This window comes from Lynx rufus, unplaced genomic scaffold (assembly GCF_022079265.1).
Source record: "Lynx rufus isolate CCGP_SWC_20201006 ecotype Redwood Valley unplaced genomic scaffold, mLynRuf1.p SCAF_2, whole genome shotgun sequence".
NCBI lineage: Eukaryota > Metazoa > Chordata > Mammalia > Carnivora > Felidae > Lynx > Lynx rufus.
The window spans coordinates 73,575,469-73,599,100 of NW_025814834.1; the positions used below are offsets into that span (position 1 = coordinate 73,575,469).

A 23,632-nucleotide genomic window follows, 5' to 3' on the forward strand; every position below is an offset into this window, starting at 1 on the left:
TGTTTCTAAGAGTTTTCACCAAGAAAACTAAAAAATCACTTTGGAGGAGATTCCAAACTTATAGCTAGTGGGCAGGCAGGGCAGCTGTTTTCAGGCATAATCCAGTGGTTCTCAAAGTGTGCTCCTCTACTCCTGCAGCCGCATCACCTGGCCAGCCTATCAAACACAGATTCCCAGACCCCTTCACAAACCTAGTGAAGCAGAATCATGGGGAGTAGATGGGATGGAGGGCCCATTTTTTGTGGGAAAACTTGCATAAACTTTTAAAATGGAAGGAGGGAAATGGGTCTGTTGTTTACAATGGCATATAATTCCCAAAGAAGGCTCTTCGCTTGAAAAGCAAATCCACCTCCTAAGTGTTTGGAGGTGACAGGCTTAATTGTCTATGTTCAATCTTCTCTGGCTGGAAAATAACATCTGTCACACAAATGTTCTTGCGAAGGAGTGGAGTTTGCCTACTGACCTGACTGAATGATGGGTGACATCTGTTGGTTGGTGGTAGACAAGGAAGGATGTGATTTGAATCGGTCTCGCTCTAACGTTGACACAGGTGTAATAAAATGGTTCTGATTCCACCCATCCTGTGGAGTTAAAAGAGAAAAAGAAACCTCTCAAAATGAATAATGACATTTCATTACAATAAATGATTATGAATGTGTGCTCTGATGAATGCTAATTATGCCAAAGCTATTCTTGTTAAGTTACCTTTTTATAAATGCTCCGGAGGTCCCGATATTGCCACAATGTATTCAAGACCTGGGCTGCTGCCTTCACCACCTTCAGAGATGATCTAGGAGAGAGCGAGGTAATGTTAATGAATGTGGGAGGCACATCCTCAGTTCCATTTGCAGAGATTTAAGCTGCAAACCAGTGATCAAGAGGCCCAGAGGGCACAGGGGCCACTGCTGGAAAACACGACCGAGGAATCAGGTGTACCTGGGAGTTGGGCAGGTTCAGGGCGGGCCCAGGTGGCTAGGACCAAAGTGAGACTCTCAGGCAGTCAAGTCTGTGGTGAGAGGCTGTGATTGGCATGAGCCATGACCCTCTAAGCTGGAGGCCTCTTTCAGGTGTCAGCCCCTAGCTCCCCTCCATATCTCCCATGGGGCTGACTTCCCTGGGGCTTTGGGATTAACTCGACCATGACCTCGCATCCTGAGTACTGGAGGACCTTCCCACTTTAAATGTTTCCCCCATGACTAGGTCTTCCTATAAACACCAGCATTGCCTTCTTATTTATGCCTCTGGGTAAACGTACATATGTGCTGTAATGTTCAATTTGGAAAATACAGTCAGTTTTAAGTTCTCTCTGAAGACGTTTGTTGAATGTTGGCGCTCTGTTCAAGCACTGCTCACCATGAGTCACTGCTTTTCACCTCGAGGGCTGCTCCTCTAAATCAATGGCTTCGGTGATAAGTGAAGAGGGAAGTGCAGCCTCCTTCCTGAGCACAGGCCTGCAGATCACCACGTCAGGGGCGGATCAGCGCTTGGGGAGTCAGGGGTAAGGATAATGGGATACCTCTTCACAGTTCATCTCAACATCGAAAATTCGACTTCAGATGTGTACCACAGTATCTAAAATCTGATTTCCTCTTATCTTCCTAATGAAACCCTTAGGAAGGGGAGAAGTAGTGAGGTGGGCAGGCTGGAAGCACTTTCTCTGCCCCAGACAACAGGATATGGGTTGTAATGATTCTGAGGGCTTCAGGGAGGAGGGAGTATAGTCATGTTCAGGGATAGCGCTGTTCCTGTTCTTGGAGGTGGGGCATTTCTGCATCTAACTCCGCCCCCACCTCCCACTCAAGACTACCTCTCCTCAGTGTTCCTCTTGAGTCAAGGGCAGAACCAGGTCAAAAAAACCCACTCAAAGCTGTTCTAAATTGTACATTTTCAAAATGGACCACAGAGCAGGAGATATCTCAAAACAAAAAATGAACAGAGTTGAAATTTCTGATACCTGGGATGGCCTCACAGGGCCTTCGCACCTCACAACCATGCCATTCTCAGCCAGGTCCTGACACTGCTGCTGGTGTTTATCTCCCCGCCTGTAGGTGCTAGGCAGCCGGGAGGGGGCAGGAAAGACAGACCCCATGCCGGCTCCAAGGACTGCTCTGCAACACTCGAGCAAGCAGGAGTGTGCCGGCTATATACCTTGATACAAACTGCTAGGCTAGATATCTGCAGATGAATTCTATCAGCAGAAACCTAACTCTTGAGAAAATCAAGGAAGCTTCTGTGCTCACCTTTGCAGCACACCTCCTTGGAAGAGTGATGTATCCTCAAAATTCTAATTCTTATCCTCTAATTTCTCATCTTCTCTTAAACGTGTGACATCAGTAGCGTTCAACTGGACAAGTGTCAGCTGTCGTTGTCCTATCTGGTTAAGCAGAGCATTTGACACGTGCTCACCTTTGAAGCACTTCCTTGGCTTCCAAGATACCACACGTTCCTGATTTTCTTCTGAATGCTCTGGCTACTCTTCAGCTCTTTTGCTGGCTCCCCATCTCCTTGGGGAAAATTATATCAGCCCTTAAGCCTCTTTTCTTTCCATTTACAGTTCTTTCTTTATTCATCTCAGCCCATTTCACTTTTCTAAATACGCCATTTATACACAAATGACTTCCAAATTTTATTTCTAGTTTGGACCTCTATCCTGAACTCAACTCAGGTATATTCTACTGTTGACCAGACACTTCACATGGATGTCTAATAAAGGTCTTAAATGTAACATGTCCAGAACAAACACCTGGTCTTCCCTAAAACCCTGTTCCCGTAGGCTTCCCCATGTTAGTAAGTGCAATTTCATCCTGTGGTCTTTGCCAAAGACCTTGGGGTCATCCTTGACATTTTCCTCCTCTCCTGCTGCTCATCTAATCCCTCAGCAAATTTTGTTGACTCTTTCAACCATGTCAGCATCAACCACTTCCCCACAACTGCTGCCACCATTAATCTGTACTTGGTAGAGGGGAAGGTTCATTGAGCCACGATGACCCCTTTAAGGGAAGCCAGATTGTGTCCCTCCTCTGCTGAATGATCTCCAGTGGCTTTTGATTTTCCTCAGAGTAAATCAAAGTCCTTACACTGACTCACAGGGTCCTGTATTTCTGGTTACAGAATTTTCTTTTTTTTTAATATACAAAGGTTTTGGCACTGGTTCGCCACACCTTCCCGCACCACTCCTGACTTGCTCTGTTCCCATTGGCTTCCTGCTGCCCATCACATGCGTGAGGCACTCTTCTGTCTCAGAGCCCTTCCACTTCCTCCATTATCACCTTTCCTGTTTTTATTGTTTGCCCCATCTGCATCTGACAGGCTGTGTTTCCTACTCACGGGTACCTCATCTACCTTGCCCTTGCATGTAAGGTACCCAGGGGTAGGGGTTGTTGGGAGATGTGCTCACTGCTGTAGCACATAGCAGGTGAACAGTAAACTTGGTGAATGACTCCTAAGGGAAAATAAATGTGTGTTTAGAGGACAACTTGAGCTGATCAAGAACTTTCTGAGTCTCTTGTTTTGAAAAAAAGATTACACTGGATGAGAATTTTTCTTTTTTAATATACAAAGGTTTTGGCACTGGTTCAGCATTTCTCCAGCTTCTTATGCCTTTCACAAATGAAGGCCCTTTAATGAAATTTTAAGAGCACAAAAAGTGATTATTGGTTCCCTTAGCTTTATCTGTAACATTTCATTTCTTTTGAAATAAAAAGGTGTGTGTGCATTTATTACTAACGAGATAAAAAAGATATGTAAGAAAAAAGGACTGAAAGGAAATTGGTTAATGTGGTTAATGTTGACAGGTGTGACTTCTAGGGGATGAGAATATGCTTTGCGACATTACTCATATTTTAGAAATTCCTTCAAAAGTATAAACTAAAAGATTAGACAAGAAATAAGGTGAGTTGTAGCACTGTCACTTAGTCAAGTAATAAATATTAACTGAGCAACAACTGGGTCAGGTTGTTCTCCATGTAGAGGGTAGAAGAAAAGACAAAGTTCCTGCTACTGGGGGAGTCGGATGGCAGAGAAAGCCCTACGTTAACATATCAGGGGTTAATCAGTGCTGTGAAGGAGAACAGAGCAGGGGACAGGGTGGCAGGTGGGGAGAGAGGTGCCATTTTACGGATCAGGTGGCTGCTGTCCTGTGTGTTGCAAAGGCTCCAACCAGTCCTACTTCCCACTTCCTTGAAGGATTCTTTGATGTGATACTAAGGCAAACTGATAGTCCACTGATATAACTCTGTGACAAAAAAAATCTTCTATTTTTGCCACCAATTCTCTAATTCCTACTTCTGCTGCTTCATCAATTAGGTGTCACCCAGAAGCAAGGGGGAATGTATGATCCAAGCCCAGGGCACATCCTGAGGCTACACAACAGGCCCTGCTGCAGAGCAATGATTTTAATACTTTTTAGGCACCTGGCAGAGGCATCAGTCCCAGAACTGAGGATTCAATAAGATGTTTTTGCAGAACAGGCCCCAGAGGCTGGAGCAGAGTCAAAGGTGAAAGGGAAACGGTGCCCCCAGATTTTCCTCGTCATAGCATTTCTGATTCTTCCTGGGGTCAGCACAACCAAACATGGCTTTAGAGACAAAAATGGATGTAGGGGTGTTACAACAAAGTAAAAACCAGAAAAAAAGGGGCCACAGGACTGCAAATGCCTCTCCCAACAAAACAGGTTTTAATTGGTGGAGACTGTTTAGCTTATTAATAGTGTGTATGATATGCAGAAATAAATTGTTTCCAATAGGAAATATCCTCCACAAAAGCCCTTATCATAGGACAATCCCATCTCCCTGCGCCAGACTTGCCTGTCTCCTCTGCCCTTGGTTATGTTCACCAGCTTCTCTATCCCCCCTGAATCGGCCAGGGCTTTGGCATTCTCCATGTTTTTGCTGGTGACCTCATGCAGAGCACAGCAGATGGCCGCCATGGTCTCATCAGACAGCACACTGGGGCCGGTGCCGCCGGGAAGCCGGTTGACCAGGTCTCGCATGGCATATTTACCTGCCAAATGCAAAGGAGTTCATTCTGCTTTCAGAAGGTACAGGTTTTTGTTATTGTTGCTGTTGAAAGATCCTGATAGTGTGTTGTCTCTTGAAAATAGAACCTCAAAAGACAGTAACAGGAAAAAAAAAAACCATGGCAAAATAGGAAGTGACAAATATTATAAACGTAGGGGGGAAGTTAATCTTTACGGCAAAACCACTTGGAGAAATAATTGGTTTATAAAACATTACAGTGAGCCACTAAAAGAAAATGTAAATCAGCATATAGTTTGGTATGCCAATCAAGTTGCTTTAGTTCAACTATCTTCATTAACAGTGAAAAATTATAAAAATAAATTTTACTTTCAATTGAATTCCTATTCATCAAAAATACCTTAACTTCCTCTTAATGCTTTTAAAAACTGATCTTTGAATAAGTTTTAAAATTGGACTAAGTAAGGCTGCCAAACAATACTTTTCATTAAATCTTTCAGGGTCTTAACATGTGAGCTGGGTACAATTACACATTTTTATCAAGTGAAAGGTAAATATCAGTTGGTCTGACTTCAACAGTGATAACAGGTTAGTTTCTTTTAAAGGACACAAGTAACCTTTGGCGTTAAAATGATGGCTGATTATTTCATAGGAGTGATGCAATATAATAGAGATTTGTTTATTTTGAGAGAGAGCACGTGCACGCATGTGAGAGCAGGGGAAGGGACAGAGAGAGAGGAGAGACAATTCCAAGTAGGCTCTGAGCTGTTAGGGTGGATCCCAATTCGAGGTTCGATCTCAAAATCTATGAGATAATGACCTGAGCTGAAATTGAGAGTCAGATGCTTAATTGACTGAGCCATCTAGGTTCCCCAATATAACAGAGTTCTTGATGGGACAATGCTGGGGAAGTCTCCAGCTACTGAAGCATTTCTTTACAGATACTCTGTTTCCCTTACTTCTCTCTCAAAAGAGATTATCTCTTTTTCAATTTCAATTACCAACTGACAAACTAGAATAACTGCATGACAAACAAAAGAAATGAACTAAAGCTCAAGTAAATATTTTCTTAGTTTTTTTTTCTATGCTAATAATTGAGTGGATACAAAATGGGTTTTTTATTAAAGACCTATTTATATACAATGGTAAGCAGTAGAAGTTAGGCCCTGACTACACGCTGCATAATTTACTGTATTTCAAAGGGAAGGCTCTGGCTTACTCACGGTGAACATTGTTGTGAATAGGGGGAAAACAGTATTGACATTGTAAGCCAGAAGATAAATGTGGTTTTTAGAACAGATGGAAGTTAGCGCTGGTGATTTTGAATATTCACGAAAAACCAAAACGTCCATGACATGTAATTCGTCATTTTGCTAAGGCACAACTTTAAATTGCCCCCGGAGACTGGGATAAGGCAGCTCACTCCGCCTGTGAGTGAGCCTGGTGGTCCCCTTGGAGCCTGCAGCTCTAGACAGCTGGGCTGGTCCGATTCAGTGGAGTATGCAGTAACTTTCATAGAGTGACAAAACTTGGTTTCCTTGTGAAAAATGGCTCTACAGAGAAAGTCCATTGCTAGTGCTGGTGATGGACGTGAGCACAGAGTGAAGGAAGAAGGGGATGGTTCTCAGAAACAGAAGTACTGAATAAATTAGAGTCGAATATTGAATCTGGGAGGGGCTCAGACCTCAGGAAAGGAGGGATCTTTATAGAGAAAGAAATAAGAAAGTGATTCATGAAACCATTCAAGAATGCTCCAGTTAGGTAAAAAAAAAAAAAAAAAAAAGGCTCACAGGTAGAGAGAGAAAATGCTCTTGAAAGTTTAAAAGGGAGTCAAGACATTCACAGAAAACACAGAGATGCTCTGAAAGAAGGGCAGGGCTTGGCAAACACGGTCCCCCTTCCCAGAGGTCTTGGCCCTCAGTGGCCCTGCACCTCGGCACTCCTGTGTCCCCTCCCCAGCTGTAGAGTGACAGGCCACAATCCTATGTTGTCAGGCCTTTAATTTTTAGCATTAGAAACTCCCAAACCGTATGAGCTTCTTCTAAGAAATTCAAACAGTATGGATGTAAAAATAACTTAAAAAAAAATCTCTTTAGGGACCTGAAGGATTTCTCTCAAGAAGTATGGGAACTAAGAGTTATAATGCATACTTGCATCAGACACCAGCTGGACTGTATGAACAGGGTGTGGAGGAAGCTCCTTTTCACTCATCAGGGGACAGTTTGGCTCAAAGGAATGGTGTGTTAAGAGTAGGTTAACCTGGGTGGTAATTTAAAATAGCAATATTGCCAGGCACGGTGTAGGGGCTTTCCTGTAAGCTGCCACAGTGAATCCTCAAGGCAACTCTTTAAGGTAAATATTATTGCCCTTGTTCTTTGTCTCCCTCCCTCCATCTTTGTGTTCCCCCACCCACACCCCCCATCTCAGGGCAGGCATATTTTAATGAGTTCAGTACCTATTCACTAATCCACAGGAGATCCTACCAAATCTCCCCTCCCTCTCTCCTGGCCTGTCATCAGCTGTGGGGCTGGTGTGGAGCTTGCTGGTTTATAAAGGGCTGCTTCATTATCTCATTTGATTTGTACAGCAAACCCGCAGCGAGGACAGCAGGGTGGTTGGCTCCCTTTCAGACACGGGGTCAAGGAAGTTTTCAAATTTAGATGAAAGAATTGGGGCAGGGTGGGCTCACCACAGCACACCCCAGGTTACACAGCCAGTGAGCAGCAGATCCAGGGGGTAACTGAGGTCAACTGGGGAGTCTCTGATCTTTCCTTTACCCCACAGTCGGCTTGAGTGTGGCAATGCCCTTGGAGACAAGCAAGCTAAGTTGGTGAGTGTGTCAAACTTGAAGAGGTGCTCAGTGTCAGGTTCATGCAAGTGCCAACCCTACAGCCCCGAGGGTGGATGCTTCCTGCCATTTTGTACCCAGTGTGCCTGACTTGCCTTACCCTAGTCCTGATGCCACCCTTGGGTGTAAATGGCCGTGGGACAGTGGTTCTGCCTCAGGGTGAGCACTTAACACAGATCTGAGAGGGAGAAGCTATAAACCATTTATGTCATTTCTTTTTTTACTTAGAACACGGTAGTTGGTAAATTAGCAGATACCAGTCTCAAATATCAGAAACGGAGAATTAACTTATTTTGTGGCTCAGGAAATGAACCTTTCTTGAAAATGTACCTTCCCTGATCAATGTTTAATTAATAAGCTTGGCTCTTGCTGAAAAGGGATGGTCACAAAAGATAGACACCACAAAGGGTACCCAAATATGCCAAGAAGCCAGAAAGTTGAATTCAGTTGCTGATGATATAAAATGTCATCTTTTTATATAAATCAAAAGAAGAGTCTTATAAATGTTACTCTGTTTTTGTAGCTTACCTTGTCACCAGAACATACCTATGAGCTCCTTGTTGCGAACATCTAGTGCCATATTCCTCAAGGCAGTTGCCACAGAAGAAACAACTCTGTCATTATCCATTCTCAGAAGTTCTACAAGGATGGGGAGCCCTTTTTCTTTGCGGACGGCTGCCCGGATATACGCTGCAAACTAGTGAGTAAAATAGGCCAATAAGTAATATAAAATAGAGTTCAACTCAGATGTTACTATCACCTAAAAAAGAGGTTTCCAAAAGATAAACTAATAGATTAAATGTTTTCTTTCCAATTGGAGAATAAATCTGTGGTGTCAGTAAAGAAAAAACCATAGATGGGGATAAAGATAGGCTAGGATGACTGATTTAAAAAAGAAATTCTAAAGCCTAAAAATCTCAAGCCACCATCTGCCAGATATTTTTGTGCAGAAAAGAGAAGGCAGTGATTGCTTTCTACCTCAGATACATAAATATGATTAAGGACGGATCTTGGGTCTTCTTGGCAATTGGCTCCATGCCAGGTCCAGAGGCTATAAATAGGATGGCAGAGACAGTAACTGATCACTGCACATTACAGGAGAACGTGTCTCCATCAAGTCATTCTTTTCCTATATTCTCTGCAACAATATTTAGAGTTCAGTGACCTTTCAAAGAGATTGACTGAAAAAAAGCCCTTGCCTCAGAAGAAAAGGAATTCTCCAGAAACACTGAGCATCATAATTCACACACACTGGTGAAAAAGTAAGTATATTTGTGTGCAGGATGCTTTCTTATTCAAGATTAGTTAGCTGCTTTTTTAAATTCATAGTCAAGAAATTCTTTTGTGACTATGAGGCAAGTTTGTTCAGCATGTGTACCATTTGAATTGGAAATGAATGCTAGCTAAGTCATCAGGGAAATAACCAAAAAAAAAAAAAAAAGTAGCATTTGAAAATTGGGTCTTTAATCTTGTTTTGAGCTTTTATTGACATTTTTTACCAATGCAAATTGTTTTTCAAAATTTAGGAAAGTTGAAAAATGTTGCTCATGAAACATCTAATACTTTCCTGCTGTGGTCAAGACATAAGGATAAAGATCTGCCAGCCCTTTGTATTATTTTGAACATTAAAATATATGATTGACCACTCAGTTTCTTGAATGCCAACAGATTACTTAAATAATACAAGAGGAAAAGACTCATTCCAAAGACCCTATTAACATTCTTTATATGAAACGAATACTCCTATTTTTCTAAATCAGATGAAATCTATGGGGGAGGGGGAAGGGAAATGGAATACTTGATTTGCTATAAAGCACTCAAGGCAGCATTCTCAACTTCTCTCTGAAACCTGCAAGAACAGAGCCAACACCTGGCTCATGTGGAGACCACTTGGCTCAGCCCAGCCCAGAGTGCTTCCCTTCTGGGGCACCACCACTCCCAATTTAGCCTCTGACTTGATAGCATCTGTGGTTAGGATTATCTTAAAATTTTTTTTTACTATTTATTTTTATTTTTTGAGAGAGAGAAAGAGCACAAGCAAGGGAGGGCAGAGAGATGTGGACAAAGCAGGCTCCAAGCTCTGAGCTGTCAGCACAGGGCCTGATGTGGGGCTCGAACCATGAACCTTGAGCAGAAGTCGGATGCTTAACTGACTGAGCCACCCAGGTACCCCAGTATTTATATTTTAAGTGAGCTTGCCATCTAACTTACATTCACTAAATGACCATTCAACACAACTCAAATCACGTCTATGTCAATTATTATCTTATTTATTGTCATAAAATAAGCTGGATGTGAACACTGGGTCACCAACATAAATATTTATCAATACTTATGTGCCACACACAGTCCTAGGTCCTTCACATTTATTATCTCTCTTAATGCTCATAGCCACCTCATGAGGTAGGTCTTATCTCCATTTTACAGATGAAGAAACTGAGGAGAGAAGATCCAAGGCCCCTAGCTAATAAGTGGAAGGATCAGGATTCAAAACCAAGGGGTCTGGGTCCAGAGCCAGCACTTAGATGCTAAGCTACTTAAGAACAACAACAAAATAACCCATTGGCTTAGCACTAGGCCGTAAATATCTGTGTACATTCATTATAGCAGCTGACTGCACGTAAGAAACCATACCTAGCCTGAGCAGTGCTTTTCACTCTCATGGATAATACAGTGACCAAAAGCTTCTCATTTGGGGAGGTGGTGGTGGCAGAAGTAGCCAAAAACAAGCATTAGAATAACTTTACTAAAATATACATGTCAGGAAATTTTTAGAGGTTAAAAATATTTCAGACAAGGACTGTCTGGGAAATTGGAAGAGGTGGTTTAAGAAGTTTTGAGACCCTGCTTACAGTAACAGTAGGAAGCCACTCTCAATTTTCATAAAGAAGTCACACACCTTCAAAGGGAATGTGCATCATCCATATGTCTGTAAGCATCTGAGAGAGGAACGGTGGCCCCTCTCCCTCCCACCTCAGCCGTAATTCAGGCCCCTGACACGTCTAGCACGGAATCCTAGCCTCTATTTTCCTCTTCTTTGAATTCATCTTCTGCACCGTGGCAGAAGGGACCCAGTAGTATCCACATCTGTGTCACCTGTCTGCTTAAACCCCTTTAGTGGCCTTTGTGGTCTGCAGGTCACGTCCCAGCTTCTGAAGCTTGGCCGTCAGACCTGTCTGTGATGGCTGGGTCTAACCCAGGCCACACTTGCCCTGCCCTTGATGCCCCAGCAACCATCCTGCAGTCTCTGCCACACTGTCCTTTCCTCTTTTGTCCCTTTCTCTAGATCACTCCCTCTATATACCCAACCTCACACTCAGTTGGCTTAATTCTGCTCATTAAGATTCCATCTGGGTAGCACCATCCCTCTAGGAAACCTTCCCCATCTCCTGGGTTCCCTCTTTGCCTTTTTCTCACTTGCCAGGCTGGGTTAGATGTCCTTTTTCAAGACGCCACAGTACACATATCCTGTGAAGGCTATGCTGTACTGACTCTATCTGTACATTTTTCTTGCTAGTCTTCAGCTTGTACAGGGAGGGCCGTGTCACATTCATCTTTGGATCTCCAGAACCACTTGCTATCTCCCTCCTTTTTGTGCTCCCACCCTTTCCCAAACTCCAAACAACTGTGTCCTTTTCACCATCATTATTGATCTGGCTGCACAGATGGAAAGAATTGTAGATAACTGGAAGACATCATACCTTCCAATTTCCAGCAGAGAGGTTCTGGAGAGATCCGGCAGAGCCTTCCAAGGTGGCTGGGTTGGAACTTTCTGCCAGAAGAGTCAAATATGGTTTTACCACTGATGGATGCCATAGCATCTCAACCCCTTTGGGGGACTTAGACAGTCCTGGGATAGGACCAACTCCATCCCACTGAAAGACAAAGAGCACACGTGAAATGGAAACAAAATGAACACAACATTCCTGAAAATATTCCTCTCTGCTGGATTCAGCTATAGTTAGGTAGAAAAACTGTATGAGAATTTTTTTTTTCTTGCCAAATATGTGATTTCTTACTCCTAGAAAAATGAAACCTTAAGAGTTTCATGTCAAATAAAATGCTAACTTGATCCTCCTGTGGCGTTCTCTTTTTCTTTTTCTTTTTCTTCCCCCAGCAGCTTGGCTCCGAGTCCTTGCTGGGAGACTCTTTTCCTAGTAAGTCATCCAGCTCACTCAGCCCCAGTAGCCGGGCCTGTGGGACCTCCAGTTCCAGCCGATAGGACAGGTTCCTCAGGGTGCACACGCAGTTTTCCACAGTCTGAAAACCAACACGGCGTATAATTAAAACCATCGTAGCACATTACTGCAAAAATGCTTCTGTACTGAGCTGCAGTGGTCATAAATAAATGTAGAATATGAGCTCCTTTTTTACTTAAGGGAACCTGAAACAATCTAAGGAAAGAATTACAGTTCCAGAATTTCTGTGGGATACCCAAATGACAGTGCAGGGCTATCCTCGGTACATCTGTGGCCCCGATCGCAATGCTGCATCTGATGAAAATGTGCAGGGCTCTGGAGGAGAAAATGCCCAGTGTTCCTGCTTTAGCGCGGCTGCACTGGCAGGGGTGTACCCAAGTTGCCACAACGTCACTCCTTTTCGCCACTAGGAATCCTTGCCATGGCACGAGGTGCGAGCAACCCCCTCTCTGGGGAAGCCCCTCCCCCCAAGTCCCATCTTCGGCCCTTCCATCCATCTCCCTCTGCCCTCCCTCTGAGGAAAGTTCCATCAGCTCTTTCTCTGTTGACATCTGCCTTCTGTACATGGTCTTTTGCTTCTTAAAATCTGTATCACACCTCTTGTTGGGAGGCCAACTGTCACTTCATTCAGAGCGCCTAATGCCAAGCTCAGCTCTTTCCCAGGATGGTCTCCTTCCAACTTGCTTACTCCTCTCCATTTCATCTGCACATCTTTTGGATCAACGAGGTTCAAATAAAAACCTGGCCATCACTTTGAGTTTTTCCCCCATCTTCTCCCTGAGCCTACCACTCATCATTCTCTTCTCTCAGACCCACGTCTATGACACAGGCCTATTTATGGCCTCTCCTTATGTAGCCCATAGCTCGCCCACTTGGAACTCCTGACACTTTTAGTCCCTCCTTTCTGTTTCTTGCCCCCACCTTCCTCAGCTACTGTTCCTGGGGCAAGGATGGGGAAAACTGGAGGGGAGAAGAAGGGGCTCCTACTGGGAACAGACTAACCAGCAAGGCAACAGAAGGAGGGTTGAAAGGGCCAGACTGGGGATGTAGAGAAGGGCATCCATGTGAGTGTGGGGTGGGGGCTGTGGCCTGCACTGGGGCAAGAAGGGCAGAGAGGTTGGTGGGTTATAGTGCCTCAACCAGGAACATTTATTCGGTAATACTCAAATACAGATGGGTCTGATTCTAGGCACAGGGGACGCAGGACTGGAGGCAACAGCAGCACGGGCAGTCACCGTGACAATTAGCCCAGAAGAACCACAAAGAAAGTTAGGACCCTGCCACACCACACTAAGTCCTTGGCCACACGGAGTCACTCAGTTTTCGTGGTTCTAAGGCTATTTTCTTAAATTGTCATGTCCCTGTTAATTTGTGATTTTTAAATTAATCCCCTTAATCTGGAGTGTAGCCTAATGAGGAGGAAAGGCTCAAGAATCCCAGAAAGAATCAATGGCATGCAAGGAGCAGCATCAGGCAGCTGTCGTCATCTGCCACCATACCCCTCGCATGGCAGGCCGGCACTGACCTTGCTGTCGTAATCGGATGTGTTCACACATGTGTGGATCACATACAGGAGCGAGTCCACCAGCCCCTCACAGGAGCGCATTTGCTTCCTCGCTTCCTCCCCTGCAGAGCTGAGGTTCCTGAAGGGGCAGAGACACGTGGGAGCTGCTGAGATGAACAGCTTACTCCTTAGCCACGGAGCCTTATCTTAACACCAGAGAGAACCGACGACAGGCAGCAACCGTGCAGATGCCGTGTGAGGAGGCATTTTAACATCTCAAGAACTCACAATAACTAGCTCCCTGTTGTCAACCCAAATAGAAAGGAGCAGGGGCATCTGAATTCTGTATCCCTCTGGTGACACCCTACTTTCTAACCTCCTAAAAAGTTGCTTTGGGGGCTATCCTCCTCAGTTTCCTCACATATAAAAAGGGGAGAATATTGATCACCTCATAGGGTCGTGTGAGGAAGAGATGCTCCATATAAAGCAATTATTAAAGTGCCTGGTATGTCAGTTAGCTATGGTTGTTATTTCTAGACATGCTTTGCTTCCCTTGTTGGGCCACCAGATATGGCAGGCTCCTGTACCTATTATAATGTTTTGCATGTAGTAGGTGGTCATAAATGCTTCCTCAATGAACGAACAGAAGAAAGGTCACTTGTTGTATAAATATTCAAGTTAAATATGGACATTTGCTTATGCTACACTTTTCCTCATCTTTTCAAATATAAAAAACCCTGAAAATTGCTTTAGGTCTCATCCGTACTGAAACTTTTTTAAGATTTTATTTTTTCAAATAATCTCTACACCCAACGTGGGGCTTGAACTCACAACCCCAAGACCAAGAGTTGCATGCTCTACCGACTGAGCCAGCCAGGCAATCCATATTGAAAATTTTGATACCAGTTTGCCTTCATGAATTGATACCATATATTAAGGATCTATCTCGTTTTATGTGGTATTAGCAAAGGTTCTAGGATATGCTAAGATTTTGCAAAAACTTAGGCTAGATAAGGGGGTCTGGAATGATTTCTCTTTTCATTTTGTTTTTCTGGGGCCAGAGAGACAATGTCATCTGTGGTCCCTACTCTGTTCTTATCTTGTGTCACTTCTCAGTAGCACTTAACAGCTGCCATCTTCTATTCCTTTATAAGCCCCTGGGACCCTTCACTTCTTTGGTTTTCCTCCCATCTTGCTGCCTTTCCTTCTTAGTCTTTTCAGCCAGGGGGACCCCCTGGAGTGCCCAGGACTACTTTGGTCCCTTCTTGATCTTTCCATTCTCATGGGTGGTCTCCCTCTGCCGCTTGGCTTTAATACAACCCGTGGATCCATGCATGACTCCCAAATGTGTATCGTTAGGCTGACCCCTCTTTAAAACTCTGGGCTCCTTTATCCAACTGCTTTCCTGATATTACCACATGGATAGCTAAATAGACAACTCAAAATGGACATGGCCAAAGCTCTCAACTGCTCACCCCTCTACCCTTTCTTCTCCCTGTGTTGCCAATTTATCCAGCCAAAGATTGAGGTATTATCCTTATCTCCTCCCTTTCCCCACCCCTCTATTCAATCCATTAGCAAATTCTGTCAGCTCTGCCTCCAGAAAAATACCCCCTATCTCCTACCTCTCTCCAACACCTGGTGTAGGCCATTGTCATCATCTGCCTGGATCTCTGCAATAGCCTTGGCCTCCAGTCTCTACTGTTGCCCTTGTTTAGTCTTCATGCTGAAGCCAGGATCCAGTCCCATCACTCCCATGATTAAAGCCCTCTGTCAGTTTCCCAAGGCACTTGGAATGAAGTGCAAAGTCCTTCCTCTGACTTCAAAAATCCTGCATAATCTATGGTACTACTCTGTGCCTTGCCCATTAAGCTCCAGCCGTAAGCCCATTCTTGCCCCAGAGCCTTCATACTACTTGTTCTCTTCACTTAAAATATGTGTCCGGACCCCACTCCACTCTCAGATGAGCAGCTCCTGGTGGTATTTCAATGTAGGCTTTAATTTCACCTCCTATGAGGGGCCACCCGGCCATCAGAATCATCTCCCAATAAATCCTACATTACCATGGCATTCATTGTTATTTTCTTGATTGTTTTCCTCAATAGAATATGGTTCTGTTGAGCAGGGTCCTGTCTGTCTTATTCATCACTCACTTCACAGAGAGGGCATGCACCAAATGTTTATAGTCCTGAACCTGAGGGACCTGACTGGTATGTCCTGCCTCTGGGAAGCCTGGCAGGCTGGCTGAGGAGTGATCACATTCTCCCCAGATGCAGGGGCAGGGAGAGCATGAGGTGCTCCTTCCACAGATCATCAGTAGGGGATACAAACTGCCGTCTGATGCACACATCTGATTTAGGGAGCTAGCCTGCTTCCCAGGATCCTGACTCTTGTCATCCACCCACAGCAAGGGGGTTGACAGTCACTTGTCACAACAGTGGAAGGCTTCAGAGCAGCAATCTAGGCTCCCTCTCCATCTTTCAAGCTCTGTTATAGCCTTACATTGGACGTATGGCTTAAATGTTAGCGCTATGTGTCAGATACTTCACTAAGCACTTTATATGGAGCTGATTCTTCACAAGTGTGAGATGGTGTTATTTTCCCTATTCTAAAGATGAGGAAGCTGAAGCTCAGAGTGGGGCAGGAAGCCACTCTGCCCAAGGCTCCTGCTTCAACTTCCCAGAGCACTGTAAGCCTGGGACAATGGGTAGAAACTGAGCTGATGAGTGTTAATGGCAAATAATAAGCACTACTGTCCATAAAGGGGCCTTTATGAATTTCACATGCTAAAGATAATGACTTAAAATAGTATTTGGGCTCATTTTCATTTATTTATAAAACTCAAACCCAATGATTGTTTAAACCACACACCTTTTTGCACCTTTTAAAAGCAGAAAGGTTTTAACCATCACATTTTGAATTTAAACAAAAACCAGGCTGTAAACACATTAGCAGTCAGGATGTGATAACCAGAAAAATGCTGTTAAAGTGGAAAACACAGGAATTTTGGCAGTAATTCCGGACTGAAAGGGCCCTTTTTACTAATCCACAGAAGGGTCATTTATCAGATAATGTCTTTCAGGCCGCTAGTCTGTGCTCATGGTGTTTAACTCACAGGATAAGAGTCCAGTGGTCATTTACCTACATGGTAAACGTTAATAAAATGAAGTAAATCCTCTTAAAATCAATTTAACCATAACACATGCTCTTTAATCAAAGAATTGGAAAGAAGAAATAAAGAACTTACCTCAGGCAACCTGTCGTATTACGCAGAACGAGTGACGTCTGAAATTTAATTTTATGATCATCATCAAAAGAAGAGTTATTCCATCCAGAATGTGGAACGATCACAGTGTTTGTTAAGGTCGAGAGAGCATCTCGAATGATTGTCATCTTTACAGCATCACATGAAGATAAATTCCAAAGAACTCCTTAAAAATGAGATTTAAAAAATCCAATTATCAATTAGAGATCCTGCAGGTTTAGGAATAAACAAATAAACATCAGATGTGAACTCGTTCTGTTCCAAATCTAATCTATGGCCTGAATTTGCAATCAGGCAGGGGTGGACCTCTACTAACTGCTGAGTGAACATATGTGAGCTCCCGGCAGCCCATCACAAAGCCGTAGCAGTCCATCTCTTAAGTTTTAGAGCCGACTGTATCTATCAGACAAGATGACTGTGGCTTCTGCAGGGTAAATTAGAGCTACTCTTTGTGTGTGGGGGGGCACAATCCAATCAAGGGGCACAAACATACAAACATAACACATCTGTGGGTGTCATAAAGCTGTCATTCACTGCATCATCCCTTACATTCAATGCTCTGTGTGGCAAAACCATTTTTAGACTTCGGTACATGGAAAAAAATTCTTTCTCAAAAGACTGACATGTTTCTCTACATCATGCTTCCTCTTCCTACTGGGAAGCTCAAGCTTTTTTTTTAATTCTTTTTTTTTTTTTTTTATGTTTTTATTTTATTTTTGGGAGAGAGAGTGAGAGTGGGGGAGGAGCAGAGAGAGGGAGACACAGAATCCGAAGCAGGCTCCAGGCTCTGAGCTGTTGGCACAGAGCCTGACACGGGGCTCAAACTCATGAGCTGCAAGATCATGACCTGAGCCAAAGTCTGACACCCAACTGACTGAGCCACCCAGGTGCCCCTAAGCTCAAGATTAAATATGCTTGCAGTAACATATATAGAGGGTGGTTACATCTGTTTCACCTCCACATTCAGATAAGGTTTAAACATTTTTATTTCCATGTTAAGAGTTTTACTGCCATGTGCAAGTTACTGCCATTCCTTTTTTGGATCTAGGGGAGACTGACGCTACATTACGTCACTCCTACTGTAATTCATATCAGGACTGAACAACAGACTTAAATGCAGCTTATGAGAGTATTATTTAAATTTTAAGCCTATTAGAGTGTCTTTATTTCTGTATCAACTATGAGGTGGGTTATTGTTACAGTACATATATTTTCTAATAATTATTCTATAAGATATCAGAGCAAATTCAAGATTATACCTACTCTATGACCCTTTCACATCAGTGCATTTTCCTAAGTCAGAGAAAAGTAGGTAGAGGAGAGGTGGGGCAGCTGGCACTGAGGTCCTGACGTCCCTCAGAGCCCTGCACTCCTGATGCATTGTTGACAAGATGCTCAAAAGCCCATACAACAGTGCTTTTAGAATTATCGACCAAAAAAAAAAAAAAAAAAATGCTTCAGGCCCTGTGAAGGGGAAGGAATTGGCAAAATCTGCCCATTTCCATGGGAGCGTGTCAGGCTTGTGAACATGACTGATCAAGGGGGTTGGGAGAACCGCTGCCTCCAGTGCATGGTAACCGCAGATTGTCTGCTCAGCCTTCTCAGGGCCTGGAGAAATGGTGGGGAGCTTTATAAAAGAGGGAGGTGTGACAGTGCTGACAGGACCTTTTCCTTTTAGAAGATGGAGAAGTACAGACAAAGGGCTTGGAGTGAAGACAGTAAACTGATACTCTGACTCTAAGCCGAGAGAGGACCACCCCTTCCCTGCAGGTCTGCCCTGACCTACCCACACTGTTGAGGGAATGGTTGGTAATGGAGGCTGATGCTTGGGCTCTGGCTGGGAAAGCCGTCTGCTCTGCCCTGTGCCTGGTTCCTTTCCTCTTTCACTTGGCTTTGACTTCTGGACCTGGCTGGATGGATTTCCTTTGTCCCCCAAGGACTTTTACCCTTTCTCTGCTTATTCTTTGGGGTGGGATGGCTCACCATTAGCAAAGGACTTCAGGCTCAGCAGTGGTTCATCTAGTTAGGCCCCAAATGGGAGGGGAGTTTAGACAGTTTGGAATCAGGAAAGTAAAGACACTGCTTTGTCTCTGAAAGCTTGTTGTGTCCACCATTACAGGCCATTGCTTATATAATACATGGCACACGATAGGTTCTAGTAAAGAGTGTAGCATACACTGTGGGTGCTTATGAAATGAACTTAAATTCGTTAGGCAGAGTTATTTCTCCATGGATTCTGATAAAACTGGCCATGTTTCTATATAAAATGGCTTTAATCCAGGGAGGTTTTAATCTTAGGGAGGTTGTGTTACCTGTTTTCTGGAGGTTTCACTGGACTCTCTCAGGGGCAGCCATGTGAGGTGTGGGGGGAGAATTGGCAGCAGGCTGCCAGATCCCCACCCCGATTCACCCAGAGTGGCTCCATACTTATCTGTCCTCAATAGTGGGCTGCACTGTGTGTTTCTGTTTGAAAAAAGGGGTTCATGTCTAAAAGACATTTGAAAAGCACTGTTTCAGGGGAAAGGTATCAGAGGACTGATGACCATGGGTGGGACCTGGGAGCTAACAAGTAAAAATGAGTCCTTGGAGATAGCAGAAGGGAGACAAGATGGAAGAAAGAGAAGGTTGAAGCATAGAAGGGTGGGCGATAAAGGCTGCCATGAACGGGGCTTTAACATTTTCTGCTAATGAGGACAGCCATACTCCACCCAGGATACTGCTGGGGCGTGAGCCAGCCGCAGGGCAGCATACGGCCCAGATACTGTTGGGTGGGAAGGGTCATTTCCTAACCTCCCCTGACAATTTTATAATATGTTTTCAAATTCCTCACTCCACAGAATTCAACCATGAGGGAGAGTGGCATCTTCTAATACGCTATGTTGTACTTCATGGAATAAATGTATTCTAATAAAGTTAACTGTAAGGCAAGGCTTATGGAAAGGAAAGCTCGTTACATTATAGGCTATAGGTATAAAATTACATATATAGCTACAGAAAATGAAACAGTGTGAGTCACAGACTCACATGTGAAAACATGACTAAGAGGGGTGGTTCTTTAGCATGATGGATCTAGGAGTTGATGCCTAGAATTTCTCTGATCACTAGCAGCAAATCTTGTTTTTCATGGTTCCTGCCTCCACTTCTGGCTCCTGCTAAGACCTACTTCTGTTAAGAGGCTATTTCCTAGATTTATGGATTTCCTTGATTTTCTGTGCAGGTAGAATTTTGTCCTGCTCTTTCTTTTATCAGGCATTTAGAATGATCAGTGGAGTTATATGTCATTCTACAGTTTACTACTAGCCCTTATCTACATGGGATTGAACAGCATAAATGTGCATAGGTCAATACAAACAATAGTAACATGACCATTTACTGTGATTTTACTCTGTGCCAGGCATTGTGTGCTTTACATATAGTAACTTAAAGAGTCAAGCTGCACAAAATGAATTAAATTCCCATTTAATTATTTTGTAGGACTGAAATTCTACTTGTTGATTTTTTTAAAGGATGAGTATTTGTATTTCTAAATTTAATTTTAATTTCATCAGGCAAATACAAGAGGAACAAATACTCTACCATCATCCATTCTTTTACATGTCTTGTTACACATAAGCAGGGCACATAATGGGTGCTCAAAAATAGTTGTTAATGGATCCAGTTTAATAGCATGTATTTATTTTTGGATTTCCCTTTTATTTCCTGTCTGTCAGACTTAGTTCACAATTACCTCCCTTTCATGCCTTCTCTTAAGCTGGGTATTCAGGAGTGTCTTTAAAGTTTATAACTATGGGGAGAGGGTCAGAACAACTTTTTGTACCTGTAAGGGAATTTGCTAGCGTAGTTTTGTTTGCCTTTCATATGAAAACCAAAAGAGATGACTGTTGAAACCATCTTAGCTCTGAGGATGGGAGAGTCCCATTTCTGTTTTACCTCTAGAAACAGAAGAGTTAAATTAACGTGCCAGAATCCCAACCCCTCAAAACTGCAAAATAGAAAAGCTCAGTGTTGCCCAATTATAAAATGTTAAAGTGTTTAAAAGTATGTAACCCTTCTGTAGACCAGGTGACAAGGCTATCTTTTGGTTAACTGAGATGACTTACTCATCATAAAACCAGTCTACTACAAGCTTTCTCTAACCTCAAAAAATGTCCAAAATTATTCTTGACCAGAAAAAAGGAAAGATTCTATTTTTCCTAAGTTTGTGGCCTTCAGAGAACCCACACCAAGGCAGCTTTATCATCCTGCACTGAATTATATTATCCCTCTAATCTTGCACCTCTCCAGGTAACACAAAGAGCTACAGCACTGGGTGTGGATTTAAACTAGCCACTTTGAATATCAAAGCAAGTCTCAAGACAGGGATTTTTTTCTTCCCCACCTTCTATTTCAAAAGTAAGGTTATGGAAAAACTAAACAATCAGTTCCAATCAACCAATATTGGATGAGGAAGGTTCAATTACACTTAAAAGCCTTAGCTATGGAATGATTAATTTGGCTTATCCAATCAAAGTAAAAAGCACCGTTCTTGAGACCAGCTAATAATATCTGTGTGTACTCCACCTCACTAAAGTAGTAATAAAACAATGTTCTCCCCACTTAGTCTGTCTAAGGCTTCATTTAATGGGTCAGGAAGAATGCTGCTAGAGCAGTAAGTAATGAATAGAAAATACACCAACTCCCAGATGTAGCAAGACTGTTGAGAAAAGAGAGAGCTATAGGATTAGCATTCTCCATTAACATAATAAACCTCCAACTCCTGAGGTCCTAATGAGAAATTTGCTTCAAAAAAATTTAGCAGCATACTCCTGGTTTCTAAAGGGAAAGTTAAAAATAAACTATAATTTGGTTTAGGAAACTTGAGTTTTTTATTAATTTAAAGCAATTAGCTATTTGTTGTGAGAACTAAGAATATACACATGCAAACTAATTTAGAAAATATTAGAGAATTTCATGCATACTGTTGTAGAAAAAGCTGCTTATTCTCTACCACAGGAAAAAGCACACACAATTATGAGTAACCAATAATTGCAAGGAAATACTGCCATGAGAGATGAAAGTTCATTTTCCCCACAAAGAATGAATAAAGTAATTAAAATATTATTTCCCATAAATCCTACGCTGCAGAATTTTGAAAGAGCTCACACTTAAAACTAGCTTTATAGCTATTCAAACAACCAACTGATAATCTGATTTTACTGATTACTTAAAATAATGGCACTATTTGAAAAACGTATTTCTTAACTGGCGTTAAACACCAACCAAACAACGTTATTTCTCTGGTAGCATAAATATATAACAGCTTACACAATTGTTTTCCTTTCTGATTTGGAAGAAATCTAAAATCACTAATTTTTATATGGCATTCAGTTTTTTTCAGTTTCCTAATTTATAAACCCCTCCCACAAATATTTGTGGACATTGCAAAAAGAAACATAAAGCAGCCCAAAGAACTAGCGCACTTCAAACAGTACCACTGGGCATGCTCCTGCATTTTCTTCCACAACCTAGCCTTATTCTTGGTGTCTGTTGTCGATGTCATGTCAGTCCTGCTCTTTCGCAAGATGTCTTTCACAAGAGGTAAAAAGAACTGCCCAAGCCTTCGGGAGGCCGGGGAGTTTTATATGAGAGGACAGATGAGGCACTGTCGTACCCGCACAGAGAGGCATCATGACTGGTTTCTATGCTTCAGTTCTGATATTTGCCTTTGTTCGCCCCTAGCAATTCTGCATCTGTGTGCTCTTTGGAATAGGCTGGTGCGGGGATACCCACCCTGCAAGCATTCTTGATAAGTGGGGATAGAAATATTAGGCTAATAGTGAAAATACAGAAAATCAAAGTTTCAGACTGCATACGAAGGTCAGAGTGTGTGTGCATCTCGCAAACTCAGTCTGTGGATAACGAGGCAGGAATGTGGGCTTCTGAATCTAGGGCCACTGCCTGCTCCTGCACATGCCTCCGTTATTATTCCCCTAGACAGTCTTTGGCTGAAATACTCATGATCTAGCAAATACACCTCTCCACTTCTTCTCATCTCAGCTGCCCCCGAAGCTCTCCCCTAACACCTGTTAGGGTTTTTACAAAGCTCTAAGGTTTTCTCTTGGGAAGAGAGAAATGTTGTGACTCTATGGCTACTACATCTAGTCACACTATGGCCTCCTACGTCCCTGTCCATTAAAGCTATACAGCTCATGCCTTTCAGATGCATGTTACTTATACCCAAGCATGGTATAGATATGTGCTATCCAACAGAGTATCTATTGGCCATATGTGGCTGTTGAGCACTTGAAATGTGGCTAGTCCAAACTGAGATCTGCCAAAAGTATTAAGATATACAGTGGAGTATGAAAACTTGGCATGAAAAAAATGAATATAAAACATCTCAATTTTTATATTGCTTATAAATTGAAGTCATTATTTTATATTTTAAGTTTATTTATTTTGAGAGAGAGCGTGCAAACCAGGAAGTGGCAGAGAGAGAGGGAGAGAGAATCCAAAGCAGGCTCTGCACTAACAGTGCAGAGCCCAATACAAGACTCGAACCCATGAACCATGAGATCATGACCTGAGCCAAAATCAAGAGTCAGATGCTTAACCGACTGAGCCACCCAGGCACCCCTGAAATGATTATTTTAGAAGAGTTGGGTTAAATAAACTGCCCTGTTAACATAAATAAGACCTGTTCCTGTATCCTATTTAATGTGTCTACTAAGAAGTTCAGAATTACATGTGTCCTACGTTATACGTGTTTTGGAAAGTGCTGGTAGAGACCCGGAGGCGAGTCCTCTGCTCTCAGAGGCCTTGCCACAAATGGTCACAGCACGAGGCAGCCATCACAAAGCA

The 23,632-nt window shown here is 43.0% G+C and overlaps 1 protein-coding gene across 1 annotated transcript in view; it reads right to left on the reverse strand.

Annotated features, from left to right (window-relative positions):
* The window catches only part of PKP4 (plakophilin 4), a 240,103-nt gene that overhangs the window by 6,787 nt on the left and 209,684 nt on the right, over nucleotides 1-23,632 (reverse strand). Inside the window, exons 12-19 of the mRNA XM_047085087.1 lie at nucleotides 16,775-16,958; nucleotides 13,549-13,666; nucleotides 11,893-12,084; nucleotides 11,526-11,699; nucleotides 8,371-8,521; nucleotides 4,806-5,001; nucleotides 706-790; nucleotides 464-581 (exon numbers count right to left, since the gene is read on the reverse strand). Coding sequence (XP_046941043.1) covers nucleotides 464-581; nucleotides 706-790; nucleotides 4,806-5,001; nucleotides 8,371-8,521; nucleotides 11,526-11,699; nucleotides 11,893-12,084; nucleotides 13,549-13,666; nucleotides 16,775-16,958 — 1,218 coding nt within the window. The remainder of the gene's footprint in view (nucleotides 1-463; nucleotides 582-705; nucleotides 791-4,805; nucleotides 5,002-8,370; nucleotides 8,522-11,525; nucleotides 11,700-11,892; nucleotides 12,085-13,548; nucleotides 13,667-16,774; nucleotides 16,959-23,632) is intronic.